At 30.2% G+C, this 24,959-nt stretch overlaps 1 protein-coding gene across 1 annotated transcript; it reads right to left on the reverse strand.

Moving 5' to 3' along the window:
- Positions 1–17,807: 17,807 nt before the first annotated feature.
- Osi18 (DUF1676 domain-containing protein Osi18) lies at positions 17,808–24,080 on the reverse strand. The gene is made up of 3 exons (XM_075288387.1): positions 23,550–24,080; positions 23,290–23,471; positions 17,808–18,568 (listed from the first exon to the last, which is right to left on the reverse strand). The coding sequence occupies exons 1-3, from the start codon at positions 23,983–23,985 to the stop codon at positions 18,278–18,280; spliced, it is 909 nt and encodes a 302-aa protein (XP_075144502.1). The 5' UTR covers positions 23,986–24,080; the 3' UTR covers positions 17,808–18,277.
- Between the last annotated feature and the right edge of the window lie 879 nt (positions 24,081–24,959).

Raw genomic sequence — 24,959 nt, forward strand, 5'->3', positions numbered from 1 at the left:
GAAACAAAATTTTGACAAAATTTTCTATAGAAATCACAGACAGGCGGACATGGCTATATCGACTCAGGGACCCGGCCTGAACAATATTGCCAAAGACACCATATGTCTATCAAATCTTCTACTGGGTGTTGCAAACATATGCACTAGGGATGGAAAATACAATTTTTAAGAAAGGTACTTTTCACTAAATTAAAACAAAAATGATTGTCAAGAGCTCAATTTTAAATATTTTCCGCTTACAAAGACTTACAATAAAAGTAACATTTTGGCAAAATTTTCTATAAAAATAAAATTTTGATAAAATTTTCTATAGAAATAAAATTTTGACAAAAATTTCTAGAGAAATAAAATTTTGACAAAATAGAAATAAAATTTTGACAAAAATTTCTATAGAAATAAAATTTCGATAGAAATAAAATTTTAAGAAAGTTTTCTATAGAAATAAAATTTTGACATAATTTTCTGTAGAAATAAAATGTTGACAAAATTTTATATAGAAATAATATTTTGACAAAATTGTGTATAGAAATAATATTTTGACATAATTGTGTATAGAGATAAAATTTTGGAAAATTTTCTAAAGAAATAATATTTTGACAAAGTTTTCTATAAAGATAAAATGTAAAAAAAAAATTATAGAAAATATTTTTTTATACCCTCCACCACAGGATGGGGGGTATATTAACTTTTTCATTCCGTTTGTAACACATCGAAATATTGCTGTAAGACCCAATAAAGTATATATATTCTGGGTCGTGGTGAAATTCTGAGTCGATCTAAGCATGTCCGTCCGTCCGTCTGTTGAAATCACTCTAACTTGCAAAGCGGCCATATCGGATCACTTTTACGTATAGCCCTCATATAAGCCGACGCTCAGATTTAACTTGCGGGGCCTCTTGGAGGATCAAAATTCATCCGATCCGGTTGAAATTTGGTACATGGTGTAAGTATATGGTCTCTAAGAACCATGCAAAAATTGGTCCATATAAGTCCATAATTATATAGCCCCCATATACAAACCGATCCCCAGATTTGGCTTGCGGAGCCTCTAAGAGAAGCAAATTTCATCCGATCCGGTTGAAATTTGGTACGTGGTGAAATTTGGTACATTGCGCTAGTATATGGCCGCTAACAACCATGCAAACAACCGATCCCCAAAAATAATCTACCAAAATTTAATTTCTATAGAAAATTTTGTCAAAATTTTATTACTATAGAGAATTTTGTCAAAATTTTTTTACTATACAAAATGTTGTCAAGATTTTTTTTGTAGAAAATTTTGTCAAAATTTTATTACTATACAAAATTTTGCCAAGATTTATTTCTATAGAAAATTTTGTCAACATTTTATTTCTATAGAAAATTTGGTCAAAATTTTATTGCTATAGAAATTTTTGTCAACATTTTTTTCTACAGAAAATTTTGTCAAAATTTTATTTCTATAGAAAATTTTGTCAAACTGAATTATATACGTATTTAATCGGCTGTTTTTTTTTAATATATACCCCGTATGGACTAACTTATTGTGTAGACGGTATTAAGATGTTTTAAAATAACTTGCCATCGGTAAGTGTTAGCGCAACCCAAGTAATTCGATTGTGGATGACAGTCTTTAGTATAAGTTTTTATGCAATCCATGGTGAAGGGTACATAAGATTCGCCCTGGCCGATCTTACGGCCGTATGTGCAGAGAAGGAATATGATCATCTCAAACATGTTTCAAGAGCAAAATGTTATTTTTGGATGGTGACCAAGTAGAATGTTTGTCGCAGAATTGTTGTCAAATGGTCACCATCCATGTTAAATGGTCACCATCCAAAAATAATATTTTGCTCTTGAAATATGTTTGAGGTTTTTTACTTTGGCTTTTACAAAATCGAGATTTTTCTTTGACAAATTTGTAAAATACCGTTAGTAAATAAGTTTGTTAAAAACTGTCTCAAAATATTAAAATACTTTTTCTAAACTGCTGTACCCTAAATATAATATCGGCTCAAAACTGTATACACCAAAGGTACTGAATCATTCACGGGGATACCACGGTACTGACCAAAGAGAAAAAGTATTCAAAAAGTACCATAGTATGTTACTGCATTTGGCATCCCTGATATGCACTAACTTATACAGTGTGACGCAGGGTATAACAAGTATATACGGCCGTAAGTTCGGCCAGGCCGAATCTTATATACCCTCCACCATAGATTGCGTAGAAACTTCTACGAAAGACTGTCATCCACAAATTTCAACTCAATCGGATGAAATTTGCTCCTCCAAGAGGCTCCAAAACCAAATCTCGGGATCGGTTTATATGGGGGCTATAAATGATTATGGACTGATATGGACCACTTTTGGCACGTACCAAATTTCAACCGGATCGGATGAATTTTGGTTCTCCAAAAGGCACCGGAGGTCAAATCTGGTGATCGGTTTATATGGGAGCTGCTTATAATTACGGACTGATAGGAACCAATTCCTGCATGGGTGTTGGATACCATATACTAACATTTCAACCGGATCGGATGAAATTTGCTTCTCTTAGAGGTTCCGCAAGTCAAATCGGGGATCGGTTTATATGGGGGCTATATATAATTATGGACCGATGTGGACCAATTTTTGCATGGTTGTTAGAGACCATAACTTACACCATGTACCACATTTCAGCCGGATCGGATGATATTTGCTTCTCTTAGAGGCCTCGCAAGCCAAATTTGGGGGTCCGTTTATATGGGGGCTATACGTAAAAGTGGCCCGATATGGCCCATTGCAATACCATCCGACCTACATCAATAACAACTACTTGTGCCAAGTTTCAAGTCGATAGCTTGTTTCGTTCGGAAGTTATCGTGATTTCAACAGACGGACGGACGGACGGACATGCTCAGATCGACTCAGAATTTCACCACGACCCAGAATATATACTTTATGGGGTCTTAGATCAATATTTCGATGTGTTACAAACGCAATGACAAAGTTAATATACCGCCCATCCTATGGTGGAGGGTATAAAAATCTCCAAAACAAATTTTATTATTTTTCAGCGTGTGACTTTGTATGTTGTACAAAGATTACCAATATTCGTTATAGCTGTTAACTGTGTGCAACATATCAGGGCATAAAATAATTGCGTTACATGCGTTTTGAAAATAGTTCAAGGTACAACTACACAACATATACCAGGTAGTGAATTCCTAACTTCATTTACATATACACCAAAAATACACACAATTGCTACATGTTTGACAATTTTTCCGCAATTCCTAATTATGCAATTGCCATCGAAATTATGCAATATCGATTTTATGAAAATATTAAACCATAAATGTCAAAGTAAATATGTGAACCAACCATATTGGACATCCCATCCATGGTGGGCTGCAGGTAGAGCTACAGCTAATGGTTACAATATCCGTGGCATATCCGTTCATTAATTGCATATGCGTAACCAGTGAATATGGACAACCGAATGGTGGTAGAGGCGACTGGTGCTTGGTTTTTGGACACGTTTACAGGGCACATGAATGTCATTCAATTACACGCTGGAGGGGAAAAATCCCTAAAGCATAGAGCAGAAATGGAAATGACCATAATTGAAATTCATATGAGGTTTTTTGAAATTATCAAAATACAAAATCAATTGTAAATTCCTGAATTTCTATTACAACTTTATTGCAATCAAATTGGTATTGAATTTGGTTTAAATTATTTTTTGATATATCCAATAACATGGAATAGTGAGTGTTGAGTTTACAAAATTTCACCCGAAATTGTCAATAAATAAATGATTGCTAGTTTCCAGAAATTTTGAGTTCACAATCTCATTTTGTATTCCTTTAGCAAAGTTTGTCTTTTTGGCTATTTAACATGCATTTACGATGAAATTATTTTAAAAATTTCATTTTTCTTCTTTAATTTCAATTTCGTTTCTCATAATCTGGCTTCTTGTTGGGTGGGGGAGACGCCACTTGCTAATGCGTTTGCCTCCCTTCTCCAGTCAATCAATCACATTTTCAAGGTGCGTAAAACAATTTTGGCATTATAATTATTTAAGATTGAGCCAAACAGACTTCGTTTTAGTACAATATTTTTTGTTGTTTTTTTTTTTTAATGTTAAAATTATGTATCAAAATTTACATATCGATTAGCTTAACATTGTTGCACGCACTTCTTTACATGATTCGTGTAATGATGCATGTAGAATAACCTTAAACAGATCTAGAGAAGGTAGACCTATGCTAACTGTAATCTGGCTGAGGTTGTTCAATTCTGTATCTCTTAAATTAACAATAACAAGCATATACAGCAGTAAGTTCGGCCAGGCCGAATCTTATGTACCCTCCACCATTGATTGCGTAGAAACTTCTACTAAAGACTGCCATCCACAATCGAATTACCTGGGTTGAGGTAACACTTGCCGATGCCGTCTTCTAAATTGTAAGTTAGACCATACGGGGTATATATTAAACAAAAAAGGCCGATAAAATACGTATATAATTCAGTTTGACAAAATTTTCTATAGAAATAAAATTTTGACAACATTTAATAAAATTTTGACAATATTTTCTATAGAAATGAAATTTTAACAAAATTTTCTATAGAAATAAAATTTTAACAAAATTTTCAATAGAAATAAAATTTTGACAAAATTTTCTATAGAAATAAAATTTTGACAAAATTTTCTATAGTAATAAAATTTTGATAAAATTTTCTATAGAAATAAAATTTTGAGAACATTTTTTTATAGAAATAAAATGTTGACAAAATTTTCTATAGTAATACAATTTTGACAAAATTTTCTATAGAAATAAAATTTTGATAAAATTTTCTATAGAAGCAAAATTTTGACAATATTTTCTATAGTAATAAAATTTTGACAAATTTTTCTATAGTAAAAAAATTTTGATAAAATTTTCTATAGATATAAAATTTTGAGAAAATTTTTTATAGAAATAAAATTGTGACAACATTTTCTACAGTAATAAAATTTTGACAAAATTTTCTATAGAAATAAAATTTTGATAAAATATTCTATAGAAGTAAAATTTTGACAAAATTTTCTAAAGAAATAAAATTTTGACAAAATTTTCTATAGTAATAAAATTTTGACAAAATTTACTATAGAAATAAAATTTTGATAAAATTTTCTATAGAAATAAAATTTTGACAACATTTAATAAAATTTTGACAATATTTTCTATAGAAATGAAATTTTAACAAAATTTTCTATAGAAATAAAATTTTAACAAAATTTTCAATAGAAATAAAATTTTGACAAAATTTTCTATAGAATAAAATTTTGACAAAATTTTCTATAGTAATAAAATTTTGATAAAATTTTCTATAGAAATAAAATTTTGAGAACATTTTTTTTATAGAAATAAAATGTTGACAAAATTTTCTATAGAGACAAAATGTTGACAAAATTTTCTATAGAAATAAAATTTTGATAAAATTTTCTATAGAAGCAAAATTTTGACAATATTTTCTATAGTAATAAAATTGTGACAAATTTTTCTATAGTAAAAAAAATTTTGATAAAATTTTCTATAGATATAAAATTTTGAGAAAATTTTTTATAGAAATAAAATTGTGACAAAATTTTCTACAGTAATAAAATTTTGACAAAATTTTCTATAGAAATAAAATTTTGATAAAATATTCTATAGAAGTAAAATTTTGACAAAATTTTCTAAAGAAATAAAATTTTGACAAAATTTTCTATAATAATAAAATTTTGACAAAATTTACTATAGAAATAAAATTTTGATAAAATTTTCTATAGAAATAAATTTTTGACATTTTCTATAGAAATAAAATTTTGACAAAAATTTTCTATAGAAATAAAATTTAACAAAATTTTCTATAGAAGTATACTTTTGATAAAACTTTCTATAGAAGTAAAATTTTGACAAAATTTTCTATAGAAATAAAATTTTGACAATATTTTCTATAGAAATAAAACTTTGATAAAATTTTCTATAGATAGAAAATTTTGACAGCATTTTCTATACAAATAAAATTTTGCAAAATTTTCTATAGAAATAAGATGTTGACAAAATTTTCTATAGAAGTACAATTTTGATAATATTTTCTAAAAGTAAAATTTTGACAAAAATTTTCTATAGAAATAAAATTTTGACAAAATTTTCTATACAAATAAAATTTTGACAGCATTTTCTATACAAATAAAATTATGACAAAATTTACTATAGAAATAAAATTTTGAGAAAATTTTCTATAGAAGTGAAATTTTGATAAAATTTGCTATAGAAGTAAAATTTTGATAACATTTTCTATAGAAATAAAATTTTGCCAAAATTTTCAATAGAAATAAAACTTTGATAAAATTTTCTATAGAAAAAAATTTTGACAAAATTTTCTATAGAAGTACAATTTTGATAACATTTTCTAAAAGTAAAATTTTGACAAAATTTTCTATAGAAATAAAATTTTTAGAAAATTTTCTATAAAAATAAAATTTTGACAGCATTTTTTATACAAATAAAATTTTGACAAAATTTTCTATAGAAATAAAATTTTGAGAAAATTTTCTATAGACATAAAATTGTGACAAAATTTTCAATAGAGATTAAATTTTGAGAAAGTTTTTAGAGTAATAAAATTTTGTTGTTGTTTTTTTGATTTCAGCTTAAAACCATACATTGACTAAACTACAAGTGTAGCTTAACCAACAGAGGAAAAGAATGTTTGTCAAATTTATTTGGGCAAAGCTGAAATCAAACAAGTATATACGGCCGTAAGTTCGGCCAGGCCGAAGCTTATGTACCCTCCACCATGGATTGTGTAGAAACTTCTACTGAAAACTGTCATCCACAATCGAATTACTTGAGTTGCGGTAACGCTTGCCGATGGCAAGGTATCTTAAAACTTCCTAACACCGTCTTCTAAATTACAAGGTAGTCCATACGTAGTATATATTAAACTAAAAAAGGCCGATTTAATACGTATATAATTAAGTTTAAAGTTTCTATAGAAATAAAATTTTGAAAACATTTTCTATAGAAGTAAAATTTTGAAAAAATGTTCTATAGAAATAAAATATGGAAAAAATTTTCTATAGGAATAAAATTTTGACAAAATTTTCTATAGAAATACAATTTTGACAAAATTTTCTGTAGAAATAAAATTTTGTCAAAATTTTCTATAGAAATAACATTTTGACAAGGTTTTCCATAAAAATAAAATTTTGGTAGATTATTTTTGGCTCGAGTGGCAACCATGAATATGAACCCATATGGACCAATTTTTGTGTGATTGGGGATCGGCTATATATAACTATAGACCGATATGGACCAATTTGGGCATGGATATTAGCGGCCTTATACTAACACCACGTTGCAAATTTCAACCGGATCGGATGAATTTTGCTCCTCCAAGAGGCTCCGAAGATCAAATCTGGGGAACGGTTTATATGGGGGCTATATATAATTAGGGACCGATATGGACCAATTCTTGAGTGTTTGTTAGAGACCACATTCTAACACCATGTTCCAAATTTCAACCGGATCGGATGAATTTTGCTCCTCCAAGAGGCTCCGGAGGACAAATCTAAGAATCGATTTATATGGGGGCTCTATATAATTATCGACCGATATGGATTAGAATTAAAAAATTAGAATTAAAAATTCTTAAAAAAGTCTTTAGCGCTATATGAAGTTTAAGAAAGATACAATTCAAGAAAAATTTACTTATTTGAGGAACTTTTGAACTCAATTTAGCAAACTTCGCCCATTTTGGGACAACATGCACTATTTTCATATTAATTAAAATTGTGTACTTTATTTGTATAAATCTATATACCCTCCACAATAGGATGGGGGTGTATTAACTTTGTCATTCCGTTTGTAACACATCGAAATATTGCTCTAAGACCCCATAAAGTATATATATTCTGGGTCGTGGTGAAATTCTGAGTGGATCTAAGCATGTCCGTACGTCCGCCTGTTGAAATCACGCTAATTTCCGAACGAAACAAGCTATCGACTTGAAACTTGGCACAACTAGTTGTTACGTATAGCCCCCATATAAACGGACTCCCAGATTTAACTTGCGGAGCCTCTAAGAGAAGCATATTTCATCCGATCTGGCTGAAATTTGGTACATGGTGTTAGTACATAGTCTCTAATAAACATGCTGAAATTGGTCCATATCGGCCCATAATTATATATAGCCCCCATATAAATGGACCCCCAGATTTGGCTTGCGTAGCCTCTAAGAGAAGCATTTTTCGCGCGATATGGTTGAAATTTGATACGTGGTGTTAAAATATGGTCTCTAACAACCATGCAAAAATTGGTCCATATCGGTCCATAATTATGCATATCCCCCATATAAACCGATCCCCAGATTTGACCTCCGGAGTATCTTGACGGAGCAAATTTCATCCGATCCGGTTGAAATTTGGTACCTGGTGTTAGTATATGGCCTCTCGCAACCATGCAAAAATTGGACCATATCGGTCCATAATTATATAACCCCCATATAAACCGATCCCCAGATTTGACCTCCAGAGCCTCTTGGCGGAGCAAAATTAATCCGATCCGGTTGAAATTTGGTACGTGGTGTTAGTAACAGGTTGGCTGATAAGTCCCCGGTCTAACAGAGAAAAACACATTTTTTTGTCAAAATTAGATTTTATTATTCAACACAGTTCCCTTCAAGAGCGATATAACGATTATACCGATTTTTTGATACCATTTTGGTAGTACTCCTTCGGTTTTGCCTCAAAATAGGCCTCAGTTTCGGCGATCACCTATTCATTGCAGCCAAATATTTTCCCTGCGAGCATCCTTTTGAGGTCTGAGCACAAGAAAAAGTCGCTGGGGGCCAGATCTTGAGAATACGGTGGCAATTCGAAGTCCAATTCATGAATTTTTGCCATCGTTCTGAATGACTTGTGGCACGGTGCGTTGTCTTGGTGGAACAACACTTTTTTCTTCTTCATATGGGGCCGTTTTGCCGCGATTTGGACCTTCAAACGATCCAATAACGCCTTATAATAGTCACTGTTTATGATTTTTTCCCTTTTCAAGATAATCGATAAAAAATATTCCATGCGCATCCCAAAAAACAGAGGCCATTACTGTCGATTGGACTCAGGAGTGTAGTGATGGAGCCATGTTTCATCCATTGTCACATATCGACGGCAAAACTCGGGTGTATTACGAGTTAACAGCTGCAAACACCGCTCAGAATCATCAACACGTTGTTGTTTTTGGTCAAATGTGAGCTCGCGCGGCACCCATTTTGCACAGAGCTTCCGCATATCCAAATATTGATGAATGATATGACCAACACGTTCCATTGATATCTTTAAGGCCTCTGCTATCTCGATCAACTTCATTTTACGGTCATTCAAAATCATTTTGTGTTTTTTTTATGTTTTCTTCGGTAACCATCTCATTCGGGCGTCCACTGCGTTCACCGTCCTCCGTGCTCATTTCACCACGCTTGAATTTTGCATACCAATTAATTATCATTGATTTCCCTGGGGCAGAGTCCGGAAACTCATTATCAAGCCAAGTTTTTGCTTCCACCGTATTTTTTCCCCTCAGAAAACAGTATTTTATCAAAACACGAAATTCCTTTTTTCCATTTTTTTCACAATAACAAAAGTTGCTTCACAAAAGACGCTCTATCTCACAAACTAATTGACTTACAGACGTCAAATTTTGACACGAATCATTTGAAGGTTGGTACTAAATAAAAATAATATGCATTTAATACTAGCGACGCTATCTATGTGTCAGACCGGGGACTTATCAGCCAACCTGTTATATGGCCTCTCACAACCATGCAAAAATTGGTCCATATCGGTCCATAATTATACAACCCCTATATAAACCGATCCCCAGATTTGACTACCGGAACCTCTTGGAGGGGCAAATTTCATCTGAACCGGTTGAAATTTGGTACATTGCGCTAGTATATGGCCGCTAACAATCATGCCACAATTGGTCCATATCGGTCTATAGTTATATATAGCCGATCCCAAATCACACAAAAATTGGTCCATATCGCCAACAAAAAAAAATCTACCAAAATTTTATTTCAATAGCAAATTTTGTCAAAGTTTTATTTGGAAATTTTTGTCAAAATTTTATATCTATGGAAAATTTTTTCAAAATTTTATTTCTATAGAAAATTTTGGCAAAATTTTATTTCTATAGAAAATGTTGGCAAAATTTTATATCTATAGAAAATTTTGTCAAAATTTTATTTTTATAGGAAATTTTTCCAAAATTTTATTTCTGTAGAAAATTTTGTCAAAAGTTTATTTCTTAGAAAATTTTGTCAAAATTTTATTTCTATAGAAAATTTGGTCAATATTGTATTTCTATAGAAAATTTTGTCAAAATTGTATTTCTATAGAAAATGTTGTCAACATTTTATTTCTATAGAAAATTTTGGCAAAATTTTATTTCTATAGAAAACCTGGCAAAATTTTTTGCTATAGAAAATTTTGCCAAAACTTTATTTCTAAAAAAAGTTTTCCCAAAATTTTATTTCTATAGAAAATTTTGCCAAAATTTTATTTCTATAGAAAATTTTGCCAAAACTTTATTTCTATAGAAAATTTTGCCAAAATTTTATTTCTGTTGAAAATGTTGTCAAAATTTTATTTCTATACAAGTGTTTTTGTTTTTTATACCCTGCGCCACACTGTGGAACAGGGTATTATAAGTTAGTGCATATGTTTGTAACACCCAGAAGGAGACGAGATAGACACATGGTGTCTTTGGCAATAATACTCAGGGTGGGTCTGTGAGTCGATATAACCATGTCCGTCTGTTCGTCTGTCCGTCCGTCCGTCCGTCCGTCTGTCTGTGAACACATTTTTGTGATCAAAGTCTAGGTCGCAATTTAACTCCAATCGCCTTCAAATTTGGCACATGTTCCTAATTTGGGTTAGAATAGAACCCTATTGATTTTGGAAGAAATCGGTTCAGATTTAGATATAGCTCCCATATATATCTTTCGCCCGATATGGACTAATATGGTCCTAAAAGCCAGAGTTTTGGCCCAATGTGGTTGAAATTTTGCACAGGGATTAGATTTAGCATTGTAGCTATGCGTGCTTAATTTGGTTGAAATCGATTCAGATTTAGATATAGCTCCCATATATATTTTTCGCCCGATGTGGACTTATATGGACCCAGAAGCCAGAGTTTTATTCCGATTAGCTTGAAACTTTGCATAAGGAGTACAATTGGTAATATAGTCATGTGTGCCAAATTTGATTGAAATCGGTACAGATTTAGATATAGCTTCCATATATATTTTTCGCCCGATATGGACTTATATGGCCCCAGAAGCCAGATTTTTGGCCGAATTTGGTTGAAATTTTGCACTAGGAGTACAATTAGTAATATAGTCATGTGTGCCAAATTTGATTGAAATCGGTTCAGATTTAGATATAGCTCCCATATATATGTTTTTCTGATTTCGACAAAAATGGTCAAAATACCAAAATTTTCCACTGCTTAGTCGAAAAGTTGTAAAAATGACTCTAATTTTCCGAAACTTCTTATACATATATATCGAGCGATAAATCATAAATAAACTTTTGCGAAGTTTCCTTAACATTGTTTACCATATATTTTTACTAAAATTGTGTTCCACCCTAGTGCATTAGCCAACTTAAATTTTGAGTCTATAGATTTTGTAAAAGTCTATCAAATTCTGTCCAGATCGAGTGATATCTAAATGTATGTATTTGGGACAAACCTCTATATATATTCAGCACCCAACACATTTGACGGATGTGATATGGTATCGAAAAGTTAGATCTACAAAGTGGTGCAGGATATATAGTCGGTCCCGCCCGACTTTAGACTTTCCTTACTTGTTTTTTTGATTAAATTAGGGTGTGACCAAACACGAAGATTTTTTATCAAACATGGTGAATATTTTTAGAAAACTGGAGTGCAAAAGCTTTTTTTGAGACATATCACTGAAATTGTGTGCCACAACATTGGTGTTTATCCATCAAATTTGCATTGAATACCAAATTGGTATTTGACTCGAATATTTTCTGTCTTTCCGTATGTTATCGAATGAACTAAACTACACAGGTTATTTTAAACTTCATATCTTCTCTTTCAATCCCAATCCTTTACCACATGCCAATATTGCCCTAATCTTTTACAGATTCGAAAATCAAAACAAACCGCTTTAACGTAAAATTTTTCAATGAAATTGGTATTCAATTGAAGTTAGTGCATATAAATCGTCTTCCTTTGAAGCTTTTGATGCATTACCTAACGGAAGTGCCTACCAAAATTTCAATAGTGTTTTGTAGGGTGTCTCATGTTGGTATTCCAAACATTGTATGGCTTGGCAATGTCTATGTTTTTTTTTTTGCTCGGCCATGTCATCACCATCATCATCTCCGTCTTAGGTCTCACATTGGCTTTGGTTTGGTGGCTTGTGTTGTGATATCTGCTGTGGATGTGCATGAATTTAAATTCAGCAACACTGCCCACATTATTGAATTTTAATTCCGATTACATCGAGTGCCAAGTATGGACTGCATAAGTGACACCTTATTTGGCTCTATTTTATAATCGCTATACTATTCGATTGAAAATTAAGGGAGAAAAACGAATCAAATATGCCATCATTGAAACTTTCACTTAGGGCCGGGTATCAATGCCAATTTCAATGTAAATATTTGAGATTTTTCATAGCTAATCCAAAAGATATGTAGACAGTTTAATATCTATTGCAATTGTTTCCGGCATGATTGAAATAGATAATATAATAAACAAATGTTTAGTATTTAAATAGAAATCGGGAGAGATATATATACTCAAAAAAATGCTTACTTGGATCCAAAATGTTGACCTTCCCTTAAAGATTTTGGTATTGAAATAAAGAAATTTTTTAGCGACCTATCTGGCTTTAAATCTAGAACCAATAAAATTAAAATTAGGATACAGATCTCATTTATTAAATTTGCATTCTTTTTCGCGGTTTATTAATAAAGGTACTAACTTACAAACAAATGCCAGTTGAAAAATCCAAATTAAAGGGTGATACGGTCAAAATTTGGTCAAGGGAAAACGCGTGTAAATCGGTGAAATCGTTTATTTAAAAAATCAAATTAAATTTCTTTTTCAAGTTCAATTAGTATAAAATTCAGGAAAAATATTCAGTTAGGCTTTCGCTTTTCCAAATCCGAATTGCCGGGCCTCACGCTTGACACCTGCCATCAGATTTTGTAAAGCCACCTTCTTCGCCGCAGAAAGCCAGTTTGCCTTGAACTGCTGCTCGTCCTTAGCAGTTTTTTGGTCTTCTTTAGGTTCCGCTTGACAATAGCCCAGTATTTCTCAATTGGGCAGAGCTCTAGCGTGTTGGGAGCGTTCTTGTCCTTGGAAACCACCTGCACGTTGTTGGCGGCGTACCACTCCATGGCCTTTTTACCGTAATGGCAAGATGCCAAATCCGGCCAAAACAGTACGGAACAACCGCGTTTCTTCAGGAAAGGCAGCAGACGTTTATTCAAACACTCTTTCACGTAAATTTCTTGGTTGACAGTCCCGGAAGCTATGAAAATGCTGCTTTTCTTTGCGAACTTTGACAGTTTTATGTGTTTGAAAATATCTGCTACCATTCCCCTTCCTTTTGCCGTATAAAACTCCCGGAAGCTGCTTGTAGTCGGCTTTGACGTAGGTTTCGTCGTCCATTACCACGCAGTCAAACTTCGTCAGCATCGTCGTGTACAGCCTCCGGGATCGCGCTTTGGCCGTCGTATTTTGTTTATCATCGCGATTTGGAGTCACTACCTTCTTGTAAGTCGATAGTCCGGCTTGTTTTTTGGCTCGATGCACGGTTGTAGACGATACACCCAGCTTATTTGCGGCATCTCGGAGAGAGAGGTTAGGGTTTCGCTTGAAACTACCGGTAACTCTCTTTGTCGTCTCAGCGGCTTCCGGTTTTCGATTTCCCCCCGATCCAGACTTCCTGGCTGTCGACAAACGTTCCCCAAACACTTTAATTATATTTCTAACGGTTGATTTGCCAACTTTTAGCGATTTTGCCAGCTTTGCGTGCGAGTAGCTCGGATTTTCGCGATGCGCGATCAAAATTTTGATACGCTGCTCTTCTTGCTTGGACGGCATTTTGACAACTGAAGAGTGAATTCCAAAATCAAAATAGGAGCAACATTCTACACACACACACCTTCAAAATGAGGGGTGTTCAGGTTTTTTAAATGCAAAATTGAAAGAAATACGTCAAGTTTATATTGACCAAATTTTGACCGTATCACCCTTTATTACAGGATCTCAACGTTTTTGAGAGGAACATTGTCTATACCACACATGGCATCTTTAGCAATAATGCTTAGAGCTGGCCCCTGAGCCGGTTGCCACAGTTATTAGAATTCTACAAAAAATGATTTTGGTAGATTTTGCAAAGAAAAAATCAAATTTTGAAAAACTCTTCTATGGAAATAAAATTTTGACAAAATTTTCTAAAGAAATAAAAATTTGATAAAATTTTCAGAAAATTTTCTATCGAAATAAAATTTTGACAAAATTTCGTATATGTTAGAATAAAAATTGGACAAAATTTTCTATGGAAATAAAATTTTGACAAAATTTTCTATAGAAATAAATTGTTGACAAAATTTTCTATAGAAATAAAATTTTGACAAAATTTTCTATAAAAATAGCATTTTTACAAAATTATCGCAGAAATAAAATTTTCTAAAGAAATAAAATTTTGACAAAATTTTCTAAAGAAATAAAATTATACAAAAACCAAGTAAGTAAAGTCTAAAGTCGGGCGGGGCCGACTATATTATACCCTTCACCCCTATGTAGGCCAAAATTTGTGTTACCATCTCAACTACTTCACATTTGCTGGAAGCTATATAAAGGAGACAATTTTTTACTTCTACAAAATCTCTAGAATTAATATTTAAATCGGCTAATGCTATCCAGTTAATTGTAGGGAACTTCCATTGAAAATGGGTCTAAAATGTGTAACAGTCTACCATATTTCCCCAGCTCTGGTGTACGTATATATGGGGGCTATATATAATCTGAACCGATTTTGACTAAATTTGACATGTAAGTTAGAATAATAATTCTGCTATCTATGCGGAATTTCACGTAAATGGGAGTATAACTTTGGCCCCCCCGGTCATATGAGTGCAAATCGGACGGAAGATATATATGTGAGCTATATCTAAATCTGAACCGATTTTAACAAAATTTGACACACTTAACGATACTATTAAACGTACCCCTTGTACAAAATTTGAAAAAACTCACGGCAAAACTCTGGCTTTTGTGGCCATATAAGTTCAAATCGGACAAAAGATATATATGGGAGCTATATCTAAATTTGAACCGATTTCAATCAAATTTACCAAGCATTGGTAGAATGTCAATTCTACCCTCTGTGCAAAATTTCACGAAGATCGGTAGTAAACTTTGGCCTCTGTGGTCATATGAGTCTAAATCGGACGAAAGATATATATGGGAGCTATATCTAAATCTGAACCGATTTGGATGATATTTTGCAAGATTTTCGAGATTCATAAAATATTTGGATGTACGGTATTTCAAGAAAATCGGTTGATAAACACGCTAACTATGACCAAATCGGGGATAAATATATATGGTAGCTATATCTAAATCTGAACCGATTTTTTCCAAAACCAATGGAGATTGTCTCTGTCCCAAGAAACGGCCCTATGCCAAATTTGAGGACGATCGGACTTAAATTGCGAGCTGTACTTTGTGCACAAAATTACATATACAGACAGACGGACGGACGGTCATCGCTAAATCGACTCAGAATTTAATTCTAAGCCGATCGGTATACTAAAAGATGGGTCTATGACCACTATTTCTTGGCATTACATACAAATGCACAAACTTATTATACCCTGTACCACAGTAGTGGTGAAGGGTATAAAGATTTGTTTTTAGAAAATCTAAAAAAAATCCAAGTCGGTTTAGATTTGAATATACGTATACTTTCACAATAGTCTATAAATTTGATATTATGTAATTTTAGTACCTTTTGGCTTCAAATACATTTTTAGTACTTTTTCGTCAACATCATTTATCATCCCAATATCATATGTTTGAGTTATTAGCCAATAGATTTCTTGTTTTATTTTATCAAACTGCATTCTTTGTAATTGTTTACTAATTTTGAATTAGGTTAGGTGGCATCCCGATGTCTCAGGCTCACTTAGACTATTCAGCCCATTGTGACACCACAGTGGTGAACTTCTCTCTTATCATTGAGGGCTGCCCGATTCCTTGATAAGCTCAATGACAAGAGACCTCCTTTTTGTAGCCGAGTCCAAACGGCGTTACACATTGCAGTGAAATCACTTAGAGAAGATTTAAAACCCTCAGAAACGTCACCAGCTTTTTGGTGTTCGGTCAAAGCAGGAATCAAACCCACTACCTTGTGTATGCAAGGCGGGCATGCTAACCTTTGCATCACGGTGGCTGCCTTTGAATTAAGTTACCTCCAAGATTATTTGGTAATGTGAAGTTTTCCTGGGTATCTTGGGAGACTTTAGCTTGCCTTTATATTGCAAAAATATCATTTTCATGAAGTTTTGCAAGATAGAAACAAATTAACAAATTAATTAATTGAAAATAAAGGGTGATTTGTTAAGAGCTTGATAACTTTTTTAAAAAAAAAAACGCATAAAATTTGCAAAATCTCATCAGTTCTTTATTTGAAACGTTAGATTGGTCCATGACATTTACTTTTTGAAGATAATTTCATTTAAATGTTGACCGCGGCTGCGTCTTAGGTGGTCCATTCGGAAAGTCCAATTTTGGGCAACTTTTTCGAGCATTTCGGCCGGAATAGCCCGAATTTCTTCGGAAATGTTGTCTTCCAAAGCTGGAATCGTTGCTGGCTTATTTCTGTAGACTTTAGACTTGACGTAGCCCCACAAAAAATAGTCTAAAGGCGTCAAATCGCATGATCTTGGTGGCCAACTTACCTGTCCATTTCGTGAGATGAATTGTTCTCCGAAGTTTTCCCTCAAAATGGCCATAGAATCGCGAGCTGTGTGGCATGTAGCGCCATCTTGTTGAAACCACATGTCAACAAAGTTCAGTTCTTCCATTTTTGGCAACAAAAAGTTTGTTAGCATCGAACGATAGCGATCGCCATTCACCGTAACGTTGCGTCCAACAGCATCTTTGAAAAAATACGGTCCAATGATTCCACCAGCGTACAAACCACACCAAACAGTGCATTTTTCGGGATGCATGGGCAGTTCTTGAACGGCTTCTGGTTGCTCTTCACTCCAAATGCGGCAATTTTGCTTATTTACGTAGCCATTCAACCAGAAATGAGCCTCATCGCTGAACAAAATTTGTCGATAAAAAAGCGGATTTTCTGCCACTGATTTTGGTAATAAAATTCAATGATTTGCAAGCGTTGCTCGTTAGTAAGTCTATTCATGATGAAATGTCAAAGCATACTGAGCATCTTTCTCTTTGACACCATGTCTGAAATCCCACGTGATCTGTCAAATACTAATGCATGAAAATCCTAACCTCAAAAGAATCACCCTTTAGTACTTATTTTGCCGAAAATGAAAGAATATTCTTGACAATAAAATTGAATAATTTTGTGTTTTAGTTCTATTGAGAAGGATGTCAAGTAGTTAGTGTAAAAATGTATTGCAGATTTGTACTATTTTCAGATCATGAATTCCGGATTGAAATCAATTTTTTGGAAGCTCTTTTTTACTGGACCCGTCCATTGAACCCCATTACAAATTGAATATCAATAGATTTTGTTTTAAATGTTTATTTGTATTTTTTCATTTTTTTGGGTGCTTTTCTTTTTGAAAATTCCTTTTTTAGAATGTCATTTTGGTATTTTGATAACAAATCAATAAATAAATATTTACAATAAATAAAGCAAATCACTATTACGATCTCACTTTGTACAACATCTCTACGCTTAGACCAATACAAAATGATGATCCATTAATTTCGTATTGGCTTTTATGAAAACAAATCTTTGGGAAATTTGCATACGTTTTTTCTTGTTTTGTTTAGGTCTTCTTACAACTTACAAACTACAGAAACAATAATAAATAAATAAATAAATAATTTTTCCATATAAATAAAATGAGGCATAATCATCATCATCATCATCGTCGTCGTCGTTGTCATCGTTATTATCATCTTCTACGTCATTATCTAAAATGGTATTGGTGGTGATGGAGTAGCGCTGGTGATGACATCGCTCATCGTTATTAACGCTTCTTTTGTCCAGCAAAAGCCATGTCTTGAGCGTCACCATGTGTCTCTTGCGATGATCGGGCCCAAGCATGAGGATCCCAAGATGGAGAAGCATGTTCCAAATGTTCTACATGTTCAACATGATGTGGAATTTCCAAATGATGATCTACATGATGATCCAAATGATGGGGTACAATATGTTCCACATGGTGTGGTACAATATGCTCAACATGCTCATAGTGGTGGGGTATATGCTCAATGTGTTCATGATGGTGGGGATAATGGACAACTTCATAGTTGACAATCTATGGAAAGAGATGAGAGAAAAATTGATTAGAAAAAATTTGCAAAATGTGATCCAATCTAATTTTATAAATCTATGGTAATAAATAATATTATTAAAATTTATATAAATTTATAATATAATAAATTAATGAAACAATTAAAGAATTCATCCAAAAATTTCAGGGGTTTTCCTTATCGTCGTAAATATTAAAAAATTAAAATTACAAAATAATTTAGAAATCTTAAATTATAAATTAATATAAAAACAAATAAATTTATATTTATAGCTACAAAAATATTACAAAAACCAATTGGCTAATTAATAATTCATAACAATTGCATATAATCATCACTATATCCATATTGAAAAATTTTCCTTCAACTTCAAGCCTATAAAATTTCTTCGTAACAATTTTTCTGTGAAGGGAAATAAACAAATGATTTTTTGGATTTTCTTAAATTTCTAATTAAATATTTTTTAAAACTCAATTAAATCTTTAATTGGAAAAAATTTCGTGATTTTTTTTTTCTGAAAAATTGTTTTCTTTTGTGAGTAATGAAATTTGAATTCAAATTATTATCAAACCTTAGACACAATAGTTTCAACAATTAATTTGAATAATATTAAGAACATTACGATGAGTTTTCATTTAGATAAAGAATATGTGAGACACTGAAAGAATAGTTCTCATTTCTCAGGAAAGGAATTTTAAACAAATAAAGTGTTCTTTTGTTTTTAAATATATTTCCTAAGTAGCAAATAAAATAGACGTTAGACAAATGTCTTAATTGTGTTGAGTTCTGAATTGCCTTTGAAGTAACTATTTTTTAACTAGAATCCCATTTGTCTAAAATTTTGTTAAATATTTTTCTCTTTCTTTTCTTTGTGTGCTGTATTTATTATTATTAGTCAAATTTTAATATAATTAATTTTGTATTTGCGTAAAAATTCCTTTTCTACTTTTCCTACATGAATTTATATTGAATTGCAGTTTTAGAGAAATTTTTTTATATAGAATTGGAAACCTTTTTAAAATATTTCACAGAAAAAAATATCACCGAATTTTTCTCAATTAAAAATTAAATTTAAGTTAAAAAAAAAATCTAAATTAAAATTTTAATGAATTGTAAATAATTTCAATGATTTTAAAACGTTTAAAGACATTTTCTATACAGAATTTGAAACTTTTTAAAACATTTCACAGAAAAATATTACTTAATTTTTCTCAATTAGAAATTCTATTTAATTTAAAAATAATCTAAATTAAAATTTTAATTAATTTTCTATATGAATTCGACTTTTTAAAATATTTCACAGAAAAAAATATCACCGAAATTTTCTCAATAAAAATTGAAATTTCATTTAAAAAAATCTAAATTAAAACTTTAATTAATTTTCTATATGAATTCGAATTAAATTCAAATGATTTTAATATTTTTAGATAAATTTTTTATAGAGAATTGGAAACTTTTTAAAATATTTCACAGAAAAAAATATCACCGAATTTTTCTCAATAAAAATTGTTATTTAATTAAAAAAAATCTAAATTAAAACTTTAATTAATTTTCTATATGAATTCGAAATTAATTCAAATGATTTTAATATTTTTAGAGAAATTTTGTATAGAGAATTGAAAACTTTTTAAAATATTTCACAGAAAAAAATATCACCGAATTTTTCTCAATTAAAAGTTAAATTTAATTTAAAAAAAATTCTAAATTAAAATTTTAATTAATTTTCTATATGAACTCACATTTAATTTCAATAATTTTAAAATGTTTAAAGACATTTTCTATAGAGAATTGGAAACTTTTTAAAATATTTCACAGAAAAGTTTTAGACAAATTTTCTATATAGAATTGAAAACCTTTTTAAATATTTCACAAAAAAAATATCACTGAATTTTTCTCAATTAAAAATTAAATTTAATTAAAAAAATCTAAATTAAAACTTTAATTAATTTCAATGATTTTGAAATGTTTAAAGACATTTTCTATACAGAATTTGAAACTTTTTAAAATATTTCACAGAAAAAATATTACTGAATTTTTCTCAATTAGAAATTCTATTTAATTTAAAAATAATCTAAATTAAAATTTTAATTAATTTTCTATATGAATTCGAATTAAATTCAAATGATTTTAATATTTTTAGAGAAATTTTCTATAGAGAATTGGAAACTTTTTAAAATATTTCACAGAAAAAAATATCACCGAAATTTTCTCAATAAAAATTGAAATTTAATTTAAAAAAATCTAAATTAAAACTTTAATTAATTTTCTATATGAATTCGAAATTAATTCAAATGATTTTAATATTTTTAGAGAAATTTTGTATAGAGAATTGAAAACTTTTTAAAATATTTCACAGAAAAAAATATCACCGAATTTTTCTCAATTAAAAGTTAAATTTAATTAAAAAAAAAAATCTAAATTAAAATTTTAATTAATTTTCTATATGAACTCACATTTAATTTCAATGATTTTAAAATGTTTAAAGACATTTTCTATAGAGAATTGGAAACTTTTTAAAATATTTCACAGAAAAGTTTTAGACAAATTTTCTATATAGAATTGAAAACTTTTTTAAATATTTCACAAAAAAAAATATCACCGAATTTTGCTCAATTAAAAATTAAATTTAATTAAAAAAATCTAAATTAAAACTTTAATTAATTTTAAATAATTTCAATGATTTTGAAATGTTTAAAGACATTTTCTATACAGAATTTGAAACTTTTTAAAATATTTCACAGAAAAAATATTACTGAATTTTTCTCAATTAGAAATTCTATTTAATTTAAAAATAATCTAAATTAAAATTTTAATTAATTTTCTATACGAATTCGAATTAATTTCAAATGATTTTAATATTTTTAGAGAAATTTTCTATAGAGAATTGGAAACTTTTTAAAATATTTCACAGAAAAAAATATCACCGAAATTTTCTCAATAAAAATTTAAGTTTCATTAAAAAAATGTAAATTAAAACTTTAATTAATTTTCTATATGAATTCGAATTAAATTCAAATGATTTTAATATTTTTAGAGAAATTTTCTATAGAGAATTGAAAACTTTTTAAAATATTTCACAGAAAACAACATATCACCGAATTTTTCTCAATTAAAAGTTAAATTTAATTAAAAAAAATTCTAAATTAAAATTTTAATTAATTTTCTATATGAACTCACATGTAATTTCAATGATTTTAAAATGTTTAAAGACATTTTCTATAGAGAATTGGAAACTTTTTTTAAATATTTCACAGAAAAGTTTTAGAGAAATTTTCTATATAAAATTGGAAACCTTTTGAAATATTTCACAGACAAAAATATCACCGAATTTTTCTCAATTAAAAATTAAATTTAATTTAAAAAAAATCTAAATTAAAATTTCAATGACTTTTAAATAATTTCAATGATTTTAAAATGTTTAAAGACATTTTCTATACAGAATTTGAAACTTTTTAAAATATTTCAGAGAAAAAATATTACTGAATTTTTCTCAATTAGAACTTCTATTTAATTAAAAAAATAATCTAAATTAAAATTTTAATTAATTTTCTATATGAATTCGAATTAAATTCAAATGATTTTAATATTTTTAGAGAAATTTTCTATAGAGAATTGGAAACTTTGTAAAATATTTCACAGAAAAAAATATCACCGAATTATTCTTAATAAAAATTGAAATTTAAGTTAACTTGTATATTAATATTTTAATTTATTTCTTATTTGTATAAATAAATAATGAATAATTGAATTCTATTGATTCTAAAATTTTTAGACAATTTTTTTGTATAGATTTGGAAACATTTTTAAATACTTCAAAGAAAAAAATTGTTTCTCTTCAATGATTTTAATATTTAAAGAGAAATTATATATAGTTATTTTTATATATAATTTCTCTTTAAATTTTAAAATCATTGAATTTCTATTTGAATTCATCAATTTTTCTCAATTAGAATTTTAATTAAATTTAAAAAAATTCTAAATAAAAAATTTAATTTATTCAAATAATTGTTTAATTAAAGAAAAAAGCAAACCGATTCCTTTTTTTCTAATATGAAATCAAATTGAATTCCCAAAGATTTTAAAATTTTTAGAGGAATGTTCTATATAGAATTCGAAATATTTTTAAATATTTCACAGAAATAAATTTCACCGGTTTTTCCGAATTAATTAAAAATTTTCATTTGGTTTCCAAAAAAGGTTTGACTAAAATTCATTGATTCAATAATTTTTTTTTAATTAAAATAAAAATCATTCACATTCTACATTGAATTGGAAACACTTTCAAATATTTCACAGAAATAAATATCACCGAATACTTTCCAATTATTTATAATATTAATTTAATGTACAAAAAATTTTCGATAAAAAAAATTTATATTTAATTGATTAAAATTTTAATTATTTAATTATTAATAATTTCTTTAACTTTAATCAAAACAAGAATCATTCACAAAAAAGTATTGTGTTTTCTAATTGGATCACTGAAGTTTTTTAACGACGTTGGAGACTGTTGCTATCTATGTCGACAATGAAGACAAAATATATGTAAAACACAGAAAAAAATGTACTCATATAAATTTCTTTTCATATAAATGTTCCTTTTCTATGTTTCCAATCTGAATTCAGATTGAATACCAATGATTTTAAAATTTTTAGATGAATTTTGCTATAGAATTTGAAGCGTTTTCTAAATATTATTAAATAATTAATGTTTTTATTCAATTACCTTAGGTTTGGCAATTTTGAAGACCACCAAAGCTCCCGACAACACCAAAGACAAAAGACCCAAAGTCATAGCTTTCCATGTTTTCAAAGCAATCAAGGCAAGGGCAATGGGTACCAAGACAGTAGTCTTCAATTTAAGACCCAACAAGAAAGGCAATACAGCTTTACGGATCATACCGCGACCTTGTTTTGTAAAAGAGATTTAAATCACTAGAAATCAAATCTCCTTTTTACAATGATCACTTTTGTAGTACAACTCACCTTCGGTATCACGTTCAGCCAGAGGAACAACACCACCCTTGGTTAAGGCATTATTTAATAAAAAGTCTGGTACGAAGGACCGGGCCTCAGCACTTTGGAAATATTCTGGAGCCTTAATACGTAACGAATGTGTGGCCAAGTAATTATCAATTTCTTGGAACATTCTCTCTTGTGGATCCATGGCTCTCTGTTGATGGGTATTACGTAAAATTCGACCTGTACGCACAATCGATAGTTTATCGGTAATCATGACCTCATCTTGTTGCAGGGCATTATTGAACCATCTCATGGCTTTGGGTTGGACACAACTCGTACTGAAATCCTTCAGGCATGTATGATACATGTCAAATGCCAAATCTGTGGCCGATTGCTGCTGTGCCCAGGCTGCGGTGGCCACAGCCAAAACACCGACTACTACAACATAGAATCTATTCATCCTTATCCCTTAAGCGTAATCCTTTGCTGCGCTAAACGTTTTATTAAGTCTCCGCTCCGCAATTTAATTGATGTTGTTTGTTATGGTACGTTACCCTCTGGCTGGTGAACTGAATATGTAAATGTCATTTGTGGCCACTGAGCTTTTTATATGGCCATTCTTCTTTCTTCGAGTTTTGCCTATCAAATATTAATTAAAAGGTCTTCGATTTGCTCAATTTTTGATGTCAACTATCAGCGATGTTCGAGTGTTTGTTCATATGCTCATGCCTAGCCAGCCAAATAAAACAGCGATTATTTCGTAGGAGTGTCGTTACGTTCAATGGTTCATTGAGACTCAGAGAAGAAAGACTTTTCTTTTTCATTTTGGCCTTGGTTTGATGGAGAAGTGTTGTTTTTTGGCCAATCAAATGGTCAGTTTTATTAAAGACATACACTCACACTTACACAGTTACTTACCCATTGACAAATATAGTTGCTCTCTCTCTCCCAAACAGTTTTAGTTTGAGGGACTCTCTATTACTCTCTTCAATTATTTTGATTTGTTTTTGTATACCGTTATACAATATTTTCACTTAATCGTGTTTAGCCTAAGAATTACTTCATTTCCTTATTGATCGACCACCTGTGCCAAGCAAGCACAGCAAGAAAGTCCATACTACAGTACCATGTTCATCATACTCTGAAGAATTTCATGTTAACCTAGGCCCCAGCTATGTAGAAAAATATTTTGAATTTTTTCTACGCCCAATAAATTGTTTTGGTATAAAGCCAAAATTGCCAATATTTGGAAAGTAAAATTGAGAGCAATTTTTACAAGTAGTGAATAAAGTTAGGAAATATTGACTCTTGTCAATATCAATGTCAATCAGATTTTAATCTAAAATCTGCCCAGTAAACAAAGGGCTTCAAACAAGTGGTTTGGCTATCGAATTTGTGAGTTCAGGAGTAAAGCAAATTTAGATAATCTACAAT

The sequence above is a fragment of the Haematobia irritans genome, chromosome 1, assembly GCF_050003625.1.
Source record: "Haematobia irritans isolate KBUSLIRL chromosome 1, ASM5000362v1, whole genome shotgun sequence".
NCBI lineage: Eukaryota > Metazoa > Arthropoda > Insecta > Diptera > Muscidae > Haematobia > Haematobia irritans.

Coding starts and splice junctions, on each gene's coding strand:
- Osi18 (XM_075288387.1), bottom strand. CDS start 23,985: ATGAATAGATTCTATGTTGTAGTAGTCGGTGTTTTGGCTGTGGCCACC. Junction 23,472..23,549: donor GGCTGAACGTGATACCGAAG/GTGAGTTGTACT, acceptor TTACAAAACAAG/GTCGCGGTATGATCCGTAAA. Junction 18,569..23,289: donor TCAAAATTGCCAAACCTAAG/GTAATTGAATAA, acceptor CTCTTTCCATAG/ATTGTCAACTATGAAGTTGT.